Source organism: Podarcis gaigeae (genome assembly GCF_964106915.1).
Source record: "Podarcis gaigeae genome assembly, chromosome: 2".
In the NCBI taxonomy this organism is placed as follows: domain Eukaryota; kingdom Metazoa; phylum Chordata; class Lepidosauria; order Squamata; family Lacertidae; genus Podarcis; species Podarcis gaigeae.
Window position 1 is genome coordinate 11589585 of NC_139679.1, and position 15681 is coordinate 11605265.

General features: G+C 42.8%; 1 protein-coding gene across 5 annotated transcripts in view; it reads right to left on the reverse strand.

Annotated features, from left to right (window-relative positions):
- Nucleotides 1-15681, reverse strand: part of DIP2B (disco interacting protein 2 homolog B) — a 181089-nt gene that overhangs the window by 81241 nt on the left and 84167 nt on the right. For all 5 annotated transcript variants that reach the window (XM_083728810.1, XM_083728813.1, XM_083728814.1 and 2 more), the window contains exon 2: nt 15353-15424. In XM_083728810.1, coding sequence (XP_083584936.1) covers nt 15353-15424 — 72 coding nt within the window. The remainder of the gene's footprint in view (nt 1-15352; nt 15425-15681) is intronic.

Here is a 15681-nt window from a genome sequence, read left to right on the forward strand (position 1 = left end):
CCAATTCCATATAGTCCATCAACTGCGATTGCCATTCCTCCAGCGTGGGTAAATCTTGTGTCTTCCAATATTTTGCAATCAGGATCCTTGCTGCTGTGGTAGCATACATGAAAAAGGTTCTGTCCTTCTTAAGCACTCTCTGGTCCACCATGCCCAGAAGGAAGGCCTCTGGTTTCTTAGGTAAGGTAAATCTAAGTACCTTTTTTAGTTCATTATGAATCATCTCCCAAAAGGCCTTCACTTTCGGGCAAGTCCACCAGAGATGAAAGAATGTCCCTTCCGCCTCTCTGCATTTCCAACATTTATTGTCGGACAGATGGTATATCTTAGCTAGCTTGACTGGGGTCATGTACCACCGGTATACCATTTTCATAATATTTTCCTTCAAGGCAGTGCATGCCGTAAATTTCAAACCGGTGTTCCATAACCTTTCCCAGTCTACAAACATAATGTTGTGCCCCACATCCTGCGCCCATTTTATCATGGCGGATTTGACTGTCTCATCCTGTGTATTCCACTTAAGCAGCAAGTTATACATTCTCTCTTTAAAGGGAGCGCGGCTCTTGGGGGAGCCTTCATCCCGCTGCCCGGGAGAGGCTGCGCGCAACTATCCCAGAAGCCAGAAGAGCAAGAGGCTATCCCAGAAACCAGATCCCTCTTGCTGTTCTGGCTTCTGGGATTCAGAATATTTTTTTTCTTGTTTTCCTCCTCCAAAAACAAGGTGCGTCTTATGGTCTGGTGCTTCTTATACAGCGAAAAATCTGGTAATTAAGATGTGAGAACCTATTCCAATTTGAGATTAATACTGATTTTTTATTATTATTATTAAACATGACCTTAAATTTAGGAGGATTCATAAAGTGAGGAAGGATTTAAGACTGAGGGTTGGCATGTGTACTGCTTCAGTAGCATTGAAACAATTGTACCCAATGGTTCCAAGTGCCACCACGCAGCAACAGTACAGGAAGAAGTCTGTCATTACCTTTGGATAGGTAAAGGTAAAAGGTAAAGGAGCCCTGGACAGTTAAGTTCAGTCAAAGGCGACTATGGGGTTGCGGTGCTCAGCTCACTTGCAGGCCAAGGGAGCTGGCATTTGTCCACAGACATATTTTTGGGTCGTGTGGCCAGCATGACTAAACCGCTTCTGGAGCAACGGACCACTGTGGCGGAAACCGGAACGAACGGAAACACCATTTACCTTCCTGCCACAGTGGTACCTATTTCTCTACTTGCACTGGTGTGCTTTCAAACTGCTAAGTTGGCAAGAGCTGGGACAGAGCAATGGGAGCTCACCCCGTCACAGGGATTTGAACCACTGATCGGGAAGCCAAGAGGCTCAGTGGTTTAGACCAAAGTGCCAACTGCATTCCTACCTCTAGATAAGGTGTATATTAACAGCAGTAAGGAGACCAGGATCTGTTGGAAACGCTGGGTGATTTGCCGTAAATCAATAAGGAGACTTCCATATTGTTTAACAACAGCAACAACAAAGCCTTTCCCCCACCCCCCCACCTAAATTAGACAGATGAAATGAAGAAGCCTAACCAGAAATGGACATCTCTGTGTGTAAAAGGACTGTGAGGTAAGTTACATTCTGGAACTGAAAACCAATTAGGCTTAGAACATCCTCTGAAGGTTAATTCTAAGTGTTTATCTTTTGCATATGGCTCTGGATGGTAGATCTTGGTGTTCTAGGAGTAAAAAAACCAAAGCAGAGCCAACAAACCTGAAGTCTGTCCTTCCCTGCTCTGTTATACTTGCTCAGAAACCTATGGGTAGACTCTTGAGCAAAAGCCACAATAGCGGAACTAAAGGCCTAGGTGACATGCAAAACTGTACTTTGGGGCCAGCATTTATGCATAATGCAAGATTGGGTGGGAATTCCATTCAGCCACCTGGATGCTTTGCATAGAATAATTTGCCCATATGGTAAGCCAAAGAGCAAACATGCAAAACACAGAGGATGACCAATCAAAAATACAGAATTAATATCCCCTGCTTATGCGTTAAATGTACAAATTGCTGCCTGCGCTATTTTACAAAGCTTCACCATTCTTGGCCTTCTCCTGAAGCTGGGTGGTTTTACTCCTCTCCTCAAATTTATGCCAGTGTGTACTGAATGCCAAAAAGATTAATGGCAGGAAATTGGCAAGAATCAATGCAAGCATTTGGCTGCCTAGTTTAATTAACAAAGCAAAGGAATATGATATACAACCTTACCCTTGCCCTAATTTCTTCTAGTTTTCCAGAAGGACAATGCGGTTTATTTGTTTATTTATTAGATGGCCCATAACTGTGATTCTCTGGGCGATCTACATCATTATCAGCCAAGATCCAAAAAAAACCCCCACAATGATAATACTACTCTGTTGGACACTAATAAAACTTCAACTGAGCACTCCTCAGTGCTGGAGCAGCTGTAATTCATCAGGCATTTTTGTTCATAAGTGGTGGGATTGCAAACCAAAAGACCTATTCTGAAAGGATATATTCACCACACTCACACTGATTACTAATCATCATCTGGAGTTGGACCCTAATCTAGCTTTTTGTCACTGGCTAAAACATTTCTGTACCCTTATATACAAAAACTCTGATAATGCTGCTATTGTCAGCCACCAGGGTAGAAATATACTGCTTTATCAAAGAGCTCTCCAAGCGGTGTACAAGTAACATTGTAAATAAAACACAGCTAAAATCCACAAACCAGCTAAAAACAAATGTACATAAAACCATCATCATTAAAAACAAATCAATAAAACTTTTTTTTTTTAAAATAGAGGCCACTCAATTATTTGGGTAAGCTTGCTGAAACAAAAAAAGCCTTTGACAGGCGTCTAAAATAATAATGACAAGAATGAAGATAACATGATCACTATCAGTACCTGAGTACCTGAACAACTCATGAGGATGATAACAACAAATTTTGATAACCACATGTCATTAAATAAGCAAATAAGATGAAGTTTTCTAGGACATGATCTACTTCTATCAAGTGCTGAGTAAGCGGCCCGCATCTTCACCTTTTAAGGAGAGCGCACTGATTCAGGCCACTAGGATTGATCAGCATGTCTATCTCTAAACATCTCAATTTTGGCTCCAATTTTCAATTATTTGCCTGAGGGTAAGCACAGGGCTGGCCCAAGATATTTTGGCACAGGAGGCGAATCACAAAATGCCCCTCCCCATACACACACCAGCCAGAGAAGAAGGGATTAGTGAAGATCGACATTGGGAGCAGGAAAGGGAGAATAAAATCAACCTTACCTGATGGTTGAAATGGGAATCAAAGGTTGTTGCAAGGGGGGGAGGGTACCTGCTCTGAACCACGGCAAGTGGGTGCAGAGCCAAGGAGACCCCAGAGGGCAGCCCCCACTATTCCCTCCCTAGGGGTAGGTGGAGACCAGAAGGACCTCCTATAGGAGGCATGGGGGGGGGGCTGTTGCAGTTTATTTCCTGGGGTAAAATCCTAAAAAAAGGTCAACAACCTTGGTCGGCCCTCGCGGCCCTTCACTTCATCAAATCTGGCCCTCTTTGAAAAAAGTTTGGACACCCCTGCCTGAGACAGTCACCTCATATTGCCTCATCAGTCAGTCAGTTTTATTGCACATAGCCAAAGGCTGCCGCAATGTACACAGATTTAACAATTAAAAGAAAATATACTAGATTGATACATCACGCTGCCCAACTGATGGGCAGATATGACCTCTCAGTGACTGAGATCAAAGAACTTCCCTTATATTCCCAGAAAAATATCTTTAAGGGCAGTGGCAACTAAAAACGATCTAAACTCTATGTACACATCTACATGCGCCCCATTATATTTTAAACTTAGAGAGGCTAATGAACATACATCTTATTTTAATGAATTGACTTTTGCACAACTTTGGAAAGCTTTTACAGAGTTACGATTAAATACAATAAACTCTGCTTATAGAGATGGGAGACACAGAGGCATACCAACAAATGAACATATTGCCTCATGGGTGGGCCAGCCCTGGGTAGGAGGAGGTGTTGATCTGTTGCTGTTGTGATTAAGGTTAGTAGAGTCACACAGTCAGGTTATGCAAGGAGCTGACATGCAAAGCAAAGAGCCACACGTGAAGGATTCTGCTTCCTGGTAGCAGACAAAAGTTGTGCTCAACTTTCGCATCCCTTTCAACATGAGGATTTGGGAGGCTGCTTTTCGCCTGGTGTTTCTCAGCGCAAGGATAACCTCCAAGGGAGTGGGGAGGAGAGAATGTGCACACCCTTGCGTGAAAATCATGCAAGCATTTATTATGCCAGGATAACAGAAAGATGCTGGTTTCTCCCCCACCAGCCAGAGCTTCTCTATATTCCGCACATCTTAGTAGTGTGGAAAACTACAAGTTCAAATCAAGGATAGAGGAAGAAGACATTTTGCCTCAACCCCCACGTGAGTTGCTCTTCCTTTACAGCAAGCAGCACATTCAAAACTGCATGCTTCCTCAACAGTTTCTTCAAAGTTCTAAGCCCAATTAAAGATCTCACTTCCAAGAAGCGATTTGTTTTTCTCCTATTCCGGCCTGGAAGCAAGGCCACTCATTTTCACTGGCAGCTAACACACCTGGAGGGGAATGAGACTCACTGACGGCTGGCTCTTTGTCCCTTCTATAACAAAAAGCAGCCAAGCAAGATTTTGAGATTAGGGGAGGAGGCAGGCTGCATAGTATTTACAGTAAATCAAGCACTGCTGTACTGCTCCCTGACAAAGCAAACAGGAGTCAGCTAAGCCTGGCAGATGTTAGGTGGCTGTATTTAGAATTCCCTTTAGAATAATCCTGTTGGATCTGCAGTTTCTGCTGGCGGGGTCTTCTAGATAGGCAACGTGGTAGCAGTAGTTTTGTTGGGGATTTTATGAGCTGCTGCTGAAGGTTTGACTGCCATTAGTTTTTAGCTGCATCTCCCCTTTAGTACATGGACAGACATCTCATAAATAAAATGGCTGACAATGGGGGGGTTGGGGGGACTGGCAGAACTGTTCCTTTATTAGGCCTCAATGACAGTCAACAATGTGTTCATTCATAATCAGTAACAAAGCCAGAGAGGCAAATGTGAAAGGAAATGCGTATGGATGTTATAGGTAGATCCATGCTTGTTGGCAACTTTGAGTTTAGTAGCAATTTAAAAGACACACACACACACACACACACACACACACACACACACACAAATATACCTGTATGAGATATAGACATTTATTTAAAATTCCTAGAAGCCACAGTTAGGCTCTCAAGCCTCTGCATGCTGGTCTTCCATCTTATAGAAGAAGAAAAATGGAGCTTGAAAGCAGACATATGAGGCATCATGAGGCCTGTACAGTGATCACAACACTGTAGTCTGAAGGTGCAGAACTACACATATGGCAGTTCCTGTAATTCAGGGCAGATTGCACTCGACATTTCGTATTTCAAATCCACGCCTGAACATGTATTTCATGCAGTACAAAAAGTGGGGTGTATAAGAAGCAGCCTTTGTCTTTTTCATCTACATTGAATAGTAATGTTTTTATCCAGTGCAAACCAGTTGTGCTTTGTAAGAATGTACAATATGGGTTAACTGTTAAGGGAAATGATTCCACTAAAGTATGTCTAAATAAGTAGTCTAGTGGCTGAAAAGTATTATTACAAGCTACTATCATAAAACAGCCCCTGTTGTCCAAAGAGTGTAAAAAAAAAAAAAAGTATATTGGGGAATAAGCATGCAGAAGATAACACAATTGCCTAGTGATGTAGACCAACTTCTTTGGGGGGGGTGGCTGAAATTATAGTGTATTTTTTAAAAAAAAAAAAATCAATGGCATTGACCTACTTATTGATCCGCCTGCATTGGAGAAAGGAGGTAAGAAGACAGGGCTCGCTATGGGCTCTCCTTTTCAGCAAGGCGGGGGGAGAAGGGAGAGCAAAAAGAAAAGGTAAATGAACAGAGGTTGGTTATTTGAAAAAGTCGCCTAATACAAGCCACCAAGATGCTTGAGAAGAGCCTACTCACACCACTATAAATGCTATTCTTAATTTTTACAAAATAAGGCCTGGTTATCCAAATAACAGCTGTAAAAAGCTAGATCCATTCCCTAAAGGGAGCCATGCAGAAGTAATAATATGCAGTTAGGAACATTGTATTTAAAGAAAACACACAATCAATTTATATGTATGTATAGTATGTGCATCAGGCAAAATGATACACAGTGCTCCAATTTTTTCCAGGGATCTTCTGAATGAATGTGCATCATTTTCCAAACACTACATCCCTGCCCCTAATGCACATATTGATCTTGGAATATTTTGATGACTGGGAATGCTAAACAGTGGTACCTCTGGTTACGAACTTAATTTGTTCTGGAGTCCATTCTTAATCTGAAATTGTTCTTAACCTGAGGTACCACTTTAGCTAATAGAGCCTCCCGCTGCCGCCACATTATTTCTGTTCTCATCCTGAGGTAAAGTTCTTAACCTGAGGTACTACTTCCGGGTTAGCGGAGTCTGTAACCCGAAGTGTTTGTAACCCAAGGTACCACTGTACTAGAAACTACCACCAGAAAGAGGCAGAAAGGAAGGGTTAGGGGTTCATAGGTTGGGAGAACAAAGAGGTGAACATAGACGAGTCTTTCATCATGATTGCTGGAAACCTATCGCAGATTCTGCTTTCTGAGAGTTTACCATACAAACCACCACATGCACACTTGTTTCTTCAATGCCATGTTGCTGAAATTTTTATATAGGATTGTTAAACAGCAGCATAATAATGGCTGTGCACATTTAGAGGTTCTATAAATAAAAAGAGTTAGCAATTAACAAGATGAAAGAAATGAAATAACCTGGGATTGACCGGTGCTTTTAATGAATAGCCCTGAATTGAGTCACTAGCAAGAATACCAAACTGTTGGTAGTTTTACATTGCCCTTCTAAGAAGCTTCATTTCTCATTACAAGGTCTTCTTGGTGGTGGCTCCAGAGCTGTTGAGTTCTCTTCTAGTTAATCTTCGTTTGGCCCCTTCCATTCTACAAAGTTGTAAAGGCCACAGCAGCTGTTGCTACTTCACTACGGTCCTTCCTTCTAATTTAGCATCTCTGTGTGTCTAATTTTTATCCACACAATGTTTCATATTTTGCCTGATGTTCTATTGTTTTTCATTTTTCTCTGTATGTCACTTTGTGAATGTTTGGGCCCAGAAAACCAATTGAATTAAACAAATAGGTGAAAAATAATAACCATTCACAAATGTCACTTTCCTTGCACCCTGTTTGAAACCTCTATTTATATTTTATAAGCACCACTGCTCAACAAAAACTATAGCATACTTTTCTTATTGATCTTTTCTCTACTTCTTAATAAAAAGGTAAAGGTACCCCTGCCCGTACGGGCCAGTCTTGACAGACTCTGGGGTTGTGCGCCCATCTCACTCAAGAGGCCAGGGGCCAGCGCTGTCCGGAGACACTTCCGGGTCACATGGCCAGCGTGACAAAGCTGCATCTGGCGAGCCAGAGCCGCACACGGAAACGCTGTTTACCTTCCCGCTGGTAAGCGGTCCCTATTTATCTACTTGCACCTGGAGGTGCTTTCGAACTGCTAGGTTGGCAGGCGCTGGGACCGAGCAGCGGGAGCGCACCCCGCCGCAGGGATTCGAACCGCCGACCTTTCGATCGGCAAGTCCTAGGCGCTGAGGCTTTAACCCACAGCGCCACCTGCGTCCCCTTCTTAATAGAGGCTACTTAAATCCTGTTATTTACAGTCTAAAGCAATGGGCAAATCTACCCAGCTGCTGACAACCTGCTGAAAGGATAAATTTCCTTCTGCTATGGCAGATCAGATGGAGAGCCGGGTTCTGCAAACATGACAATATTGCACGCCTAAAGCAGTATTTTCAACTTCAGCCAGTAAGGGGTGCTAGTGTAAACAAGGACTCAACCTGCACCAGCAAACCCAAAGGAATGAGATTCTGAAAAGGGAACCAATGCTTTTCACATTGCAGTCTGGAAGCGGCTTCCTGCTAGGACAAGAAGAGGCAAGAAGCAAGCAGGGCAATGAGTACGGTGCTAGGGAACACAGGTGACTAAGCCTGAGAACCAGGAGTGACAGTAAATGTTACCCCACCATCTTGTGAAACCGTATCTTTGGGAAGTGCTCTTCTACAGCCAATCTGACGACAGACAGTCCATCCCATTCACCCACCCTTCTCGGCATAGCTGTCACTCTGCTGCAGAGATGTCACTGAAGCATTGATTTGCTAACCTTGCAGCCCCAGGAATTGAAGCCAAAGGTGAAGGCTCACGGGATCCTTTGAAGCCCACAATTCAAAGTGCGCATATACACTTGCTACAATTTGATTGCAGGCATACAAAAAACAACAATAACCCAGAGGAACAGCACTAGTGAAGAGATTCACGTTGCTGCTTTTCTTCTGCATCCTGTAGAGAATGACAAAGCTAATCCTTTGTCCAGAACAGTCCAACATTTATCAAGCCAGCTGTGAATACCCATTTGTTTTGTTCCCGAGAAATCTGCATGACCGTGTGCTTTCTTCCCTCCCTGCAACAAGGAACCCTGCATTTTAACACTCCCTTTCCTATTTTAGAGTGATCCTTTTTTCCCTTTTATTTTTTGCACTATGGAAGTTTCTTAAATCTGCTGAAAATTAAAAGTAGAAATACATCAGCAATATAATCTGAAAATATGAATACGTAGATCAGCTAACAGGAAAACCAGCGTGAATGACCTCCTAGACAGGAACACATAATTGAGCTCTACAAGCATGGCAGCAAAAAATCTCAAACTGAAAACTTTCTCACCATGACAGCACAGGTAGTCAACTGTCACTTTAGTTTTGGTGCTTTAATCATTATAATTAAAAATACGATGTAAACATGAAAAATAACACAAACGACCTTCCAAATTAAGTCCAGAACTACTTGCTCATGAAATGATTTACTGGTCTATCTGGCCTCACATAATATTTACATAATATCCACATAGCACCAGAATACTCACAACATCGTAAAACTCATGTAACTTCATAATACTCACATAACATTAAAAGCGGGAGGGGAGATAACACAATTTACAGAAAATTCACTGCCTGGTCAACTGGGAGGCAATTCTTACTGTCTACAAACTGACATAGAATGAGGCAGGTTCTTTTCATTTCTTGTTAACGTATCTGGTACTTTATTTAAAAGGTTTATTTACTACTGCCTTTTATTATCAAATGTCAAAAAGGTTTACAGAACATATTAAAATGATATAAGCATAACAACTGAGCAGAAGCCACTGTTATTATCCCCATATTTAAAAGATGGCACAAGGGCTACGAGTGAGAGCCTATGGCTTATTCTAAGGCCACCAGGGAGCTGAAAACTACCGTAAACCTGAGAAACCCAGATCATACTGTCAACCAAAGGATCAATAAAAACCAATGACAGTTAACTGGTGAAGAGACAACACTGAAGAGGACTGGGTTAGGGGTCCTGGAAAAGCTTTGCCAAAGTAGTGGGTTTTGAGGAAACATCTACAAGAACAATGGGAGATGGGACTGGGAATGTGCAGTGCCTTTGTGGCACCAAAGGAAGTTACATTATACAAGAACCAGTGCCTTTCCCCCCCAGAGGATAATCAAGTGCCGGCACCTCTTTTTTTGTTGTAAAAAAGTGTGGCACTTAATATAACAACTTCACGGTAAGTACCAGCACCAATTTTTCCTAGGAAAAAAAAGCACTGACAATAACTACTATTGTTTTTGTTGTTTAGTCATGTCTGACTCTTCGTGACCCCATGGACCAGAGCATGCCAGGCATTCCTGTCTTCCACTGCCTCCTGCAGTTTGGTCAAACTCATGCTGGTAGCTTCAAGAACACTGTCCAACCATCTCGTCCTCCGTCGTCCCCTTCTTCTTGTGCCCTCCATCTTTCCCAACATCAGGGTCTTTTCCAGGGAGTCTTCTCACGAGGTGGCCAAAGTATTGGAGCCTCAGCTTCACGATCTGTCCTTCCAGCGAGCACTCAGGGCTGATTTCCTTCAGAATGGATAGGTTTGATCTTCTTGCAGTCCATGGGACTCTCAAGAGTCTCCTCTTGCACCATAATTCAAAAGCATCAATTCTTCGGCGATCAGCCTTCTTTATGGTCCAGCTCTCACTTCCATACACCACTACTGGGAAAACCATGGCTTTAACTATACGGACCTTTGTTGGCAAGGTGATGTCTCTGCTTTTTAAAATGCTGTCTAGGTTTGTCATTGCTTTTCTCCCAAGAAGCAGGCGATGCTATTCCAAGCAAAGTGAGGCAGAAAGAGGAAGCATAACTGATATAAATTTGCAAATAGGGAAGGGGAGAAAAGAAAGGGTGATAGTCACAGAACAGCATAAAGCAAGAACCAGAAGTTTAACTGAAGAAAACCATCATTGGCAGATCATGATCATTCTCTAGCAATAGGTACAATCGAGCATGAAGTTATATGGGCTTTAAACTCCACTGATTTCAAAGGGACAAGTATGCACATGTGTGTACAGGTTTGCAAAGTTTTTCTGTAGGGGTGGAGAATGCAAATGTACATATGACTCAGAAGCAAGAAGGTTGCTTGATTACTGTAGCATGACAAGCCATTTGGTATAGCGCAGAGAGAGGTTTGGATGACAAGCCATCAGGGCTTTGTGAATCTAATCATCATGCATTGGGAAGAGGATTCTACTGCTTGACCATAGGAAACACAAAGTTTGAAGAGTGGGGAAACACACTTGGCTGAAGCTGAGAAAATGCTGCTCAAATTGGAACTATATTTACTTTCTCTTGACCAAAGAGCACAAGATGCTTTGCAAGGCACACCAAGCCATGAGAAAACTGAACTGATCCACATCTATGTATGCATTTGCAAGCTACCTCTTGACAGGAATAGACATTCTACACATTTGGAAAGGGACTTTGCAATTAATAGGGTTTAATATGATACGAAAGTTTCAAATCCAGAGATTTGTTTCACACTTCAATTAAATCTCAGCCTCAAGCACCCTCAAATCCCTTCCTGCTCCCTGTACCATGCTGTGTCTGTAATTTAGATTGTTTGCCTGCGGCAGGGGCTGTCTTCTGTTTTAGTCTTACAGCACCTTAGTACGTTTTAGACATCTTAGGAATAAATCATAAAATCCAAAACTGCCTGATGATTATATTACAATAGGCACATTATTTCCTATACAATCGTTCAAAGCAAAATCTTAATTTTTACAGCAGCCCATAATGACGTATCTTTTAAGGGTCATTCTGTTGACTCTCGCTGCTAAAGTTAAGCAATTTCCTTAAATCAGAATCCAAAATAGATAAGGTGCTATCTTTTATCAGACCACCTTCGAGGAATTTCCTTGACACAATGTGGCCTGGTAGTTTTGTATGAAAAGAAGCCTGGAGTTTTAACCATCACTGTGGCACACCTTTCCTGGGTCTTATCTGCTAATTGGAAACAGAAAGTCTTACTGCGTCAGAAGGTGAACAGAGGCCTTAGTTTATAGTGGGTAATGCTTTGATTTTCTTTTTCTTTTTTAAGAAAAAGAGGCAAGCATAATTGAATAGTATCTCTTTCATCTTCCCTACAAAAGCAGAAATACAGCAGATTCCAAAACTAAGGACTTCATTCTACATTACTCATAAATGCTCTGTTGGCACTGAAATGAATGGGAAATCTGTCATCAAGCATTGCTGCACAGGGCACACCTGAGTCACAACGGCAGCAGTAAACCCCACCTTAATCAGCAACATGGTTTATCCTTCTGCCTTCTGCCAGTGCTCTGGCTGACTCCTTTGGCAATTAAGAAAAAGAAGGTGTGGGGATGGTTCACTTACATTTCTTCTCCTAGTTATTAAATAGCATTTAAGCAAGGAACATAAAACAAAGTGATAGTGCCAGGGGACAGGTGTGCGAGGGAACAAAGAGCCACACTAGCTTTCAAGAGGTCCTTGGATTTAAACTCCTAAGATGAGAGAAAAATTGGTGAGATTTTAAGGGGCTCAACATGCAAGCTGCAGCTCACTAGATCATGCCCTATACAGAACCACGAACAGAACAAGGTCTGCCTTCCCCAACATAGGGATCACCCACACTTCCCTTTGTCCCACAGATTTATTCCCTTTGGCCTGTAACTTCTAAGCACAGGTCTAAGAGGTTTTTCTTTCAACCTATCACTTTCCCCGGGAAAATCCTCTGTTTGCCGCTGAATCGGAACAAATGTCTATCCACAGAAAAACCTGATAGATGTTTGCTCCAATTCAGAAGTGTGCAGCTGGTTTTCCCGTGTGACAAAACAAAAACCTCTCAGCCTAGGAGTCATGGACCAAATGGAAGTGTGGATAAGCCTATACAGTCATACCTTGGGTTAAAGTCGCTTCGGGTTAAATCTTTTCAGGTTGCATCCCATGGCGACCCAGAAGTAACGGAACGGGTTACTTCCGGGTTTCGTCACTCGCGCAGACGCTCAAAATTATATCATGTGCATGCGCAGAAGCAGCAAATTGCAACCTGCACACGAACAGGTTGCGTATTGCTCAGGATGCGAATGGGGCTCCGGAACGGATCCTGTTCACATCCAGAGGTACCACTGTAGTGCCTTTCAGATGTTTAGGACTACAATTCCCATCACCCCTGTCCATTTTGACATGCTGTCTTGAACTGCTGGGAGTTGTGAGTCCAACAACATCAGAGCATCAGATGTACCCGCTCTGAAAATGAGGTGAGTTATTTCGTGGGATAAGTTTTAAACACATTTCCATCAAATCACTGTAATGCAGCCTTCACGTGCCAGCACATTCATTTGCCCTACAGCTTTTCAGTTTGGTTACAGTTCGCTAAGTTCATCCCCAGTGCCTTTAGGCAAAATCCAGACACGCCCAATGTCCACTGATAGCAACAGACTTTAAATACTAAACCGTGTACTGGGGCCTTCAGTGCATCTTTCTAAGTTATTCTGGTGAACAACTCTAAACACAGGATGAAATATAAAATGTGTTCACCTTTAGCAGGTTTCACAAGCATATGAAGTTGACAAAGTGGAGTGAGAAAATGTGAGAATTTAAGAGACAAATGTTTTTTAAGGGCCCAGCTTCTATTCAGGTATAGTGAAACAGCTTATTTGTATGCCAGAAAACCCAGCTGTGCTGCTTTCCAGATTTTCCATGCAGCTTAGCACACCTGGTTAAGAAGAAGCTGAGTTGGAATTTCCCACCCCCCCTCTCTTAATGCAGCTTGAATTATGAATTCTAAGCTCTTTTGAAAATGCAGCCCTACGGCATATTTAATAGAACATGAAAACTGCAAAGTTTTTCTCTTTTCTGCCATTGATGAAATCACCTTGAAGGCAATGATAATCACCATCAGCCCAAATTCACACTGACAAAGCAACAACAATTCTGAAGCACTGACATTCAATGCCCTTTTACCCTTATTCTTCTTTGGAATAAATTCAGCTAATCAACAGCTAATAACAGTAACAACTGCATCACAAAACTCTCTGCATATACAACCAATTCCCTCCACTGTAAAATGGCCTTGAACTACAGTTTGCCTTAAACAAAAAAACAAAAAACAAAACAAAACGGTAAGCATCAATACTACAGTTATTTTGTGTTAAGCCTCTTCTGCTAATTCTTCCTACCTCTGGGTAGATAGTACAATTACCGGTATTATTTATTAATTAGCCACCCCTGCTTGTAGAACATTCTCAATGAAACCTTCACAAAGCATTCTCACTGAAAGTACAGAATAAGCTCATTGGTATTAATGGACAAGATGATCAAAATGTGTATGAATCATTGGGTGACACTCAACAATTCGCAAGTGGATTTCTTCTCATGTAACAAGATTGCCACTCTGTCTCCCTAAACCACAGAGACTAGGGTTTGCCGATCAGAAGGTCGGCGGTTCGAATCCCTGTGACGGGGTGAGCTCCCGTTGCTCGGTCCCAGCTCCTGCCAACCTAGAAGTTCGAAAGCACGTCAAAGTCCAAGTAGAGAAACAAGTACTGCTCTGGTGGGAAAGTAAACGGCGTTTCCGTGCGCTGCTCTGGTTTGCCAGAAGCGGCTTAGGCATTCTGGCCACATGACCCGGAAGCTGTATGCCGGCTCCCTCGGCCACTATAGCAAGATGAGTGCCGCAACCCCAGAGTCATCCGCGACTGGACCATAGCTGCCAACCATCCATTATTTTGTGGGAAACTCCCTTATCCCAGCGCCGTGTCCCGCTGCTGTCCCTTATTGATGATGTCCCTTAAATTTCCTGGGTTTCAAAGGAAGCAGCTCCCCTCCCTCCCTCCTTGCCAGCCTATAAATTGCTGAGGAGCCTTGAGAGGAGAGCGAGGGCAACCATAGAGAAAGCAGTTCAGAGAGAGGAGGAGGAGGCGGAGGCACGGGCAGGTGCTCCAAGGGCTAACCATAGAGGGGGAACGCGGAAGAAGGACCGCAAGCGCTTCTCCCATAGATTTGTGGTGGTAGACTAGCATAGATGGTCTGATCTGCACATTTACTTTGGGCGCTATTTCCTCCCCCCCCCTCCTCCCGCCCCACCTGATGGAACTGAGAGCTGCAGATGGAGCATGAGAGAAAAGATACAGAACTGCAGCAGTATCTTTGTAGCTTGGATTTCGTTTTGTGCGAAAAGTGGTTGCTGCTTGTAGTTATTTAATTGAAGTGTTTCATCAGCTGGTGTCTTGAGCGGCAACCTCTGGAAACAAAGGGCTAAAAACTGGCGCTACTCTCCCAAATTATCTGGTCCCTTTTAACTTTGTATTTCAGCTGCTTGTCTAAAATCCCTTATTTTGGCTGCTGATCCCTTATTTTCGAGGCTGCTGGTCCCTTATTTTCAAATCTGTAAGTTGACAGCTAGGGACTGGACCTAATGGTCAGGGGTCCCTATACCTTTACTTTTACCTCCCACCCCATCCCCAGTGGGGTAGTGGAGCAGGGATGGGCGCCACCACTTATCTAACAGCCGGGCAATGAGATTATCTCCTGGGGTGCTATTTGCCAATCTGCCACATGTGCCAAATAAACAAGCAGAGGAAGAGGTAGGTTACCCTTAGAATGCATGCTAAGGGTTAAACTCAAGATTTGTTTTGAAAAATTACCCAAGTCCCTTTATTATAACCAATCAAAATGTCACAAAATCATGAACAAGCTCTCATTCTTACTCAGGTGCCAAGCAAAGTGAAGGTGGGAGAGAGAGAAAGAAAGAAAAAGCTGTCTTGAAGCCATAATGGCTGCACTGGTCCAAATTTTTGTTGAGAATGGGTATCCCTACCATAAGCATTAACTCTCTGAGGCAAGAGCACGTCTTATTCTGAACTCTAAGACAAGGCTTACCTTGGGTCTGTGGAAAATATGGAGCCAACAGCTTTGCCCTTTTCTTCTCATACCCCTTCTGCGTAATGTCCCCTAAAAGAAACCAAGGAAGTAGAAATCAAACATGTGTTGCCACATTTGGAAAAGAAAAGGAAAGACCTAAAAAGGGTTTGCATGACATTTGGACCTTTTTTTTTTTTTTTTTGTCTCCAGCAGCAACAGTATTATACAAGCTATTATATTTGGCAATTACCCCCAAAGCCCTTCACTGTTGTACCAGATGGTCTGAAATGGTTTAAGGTTGCAATTCTAGACATATGTGGCAGGAAGGGAGTAAGTCCCACTGAACT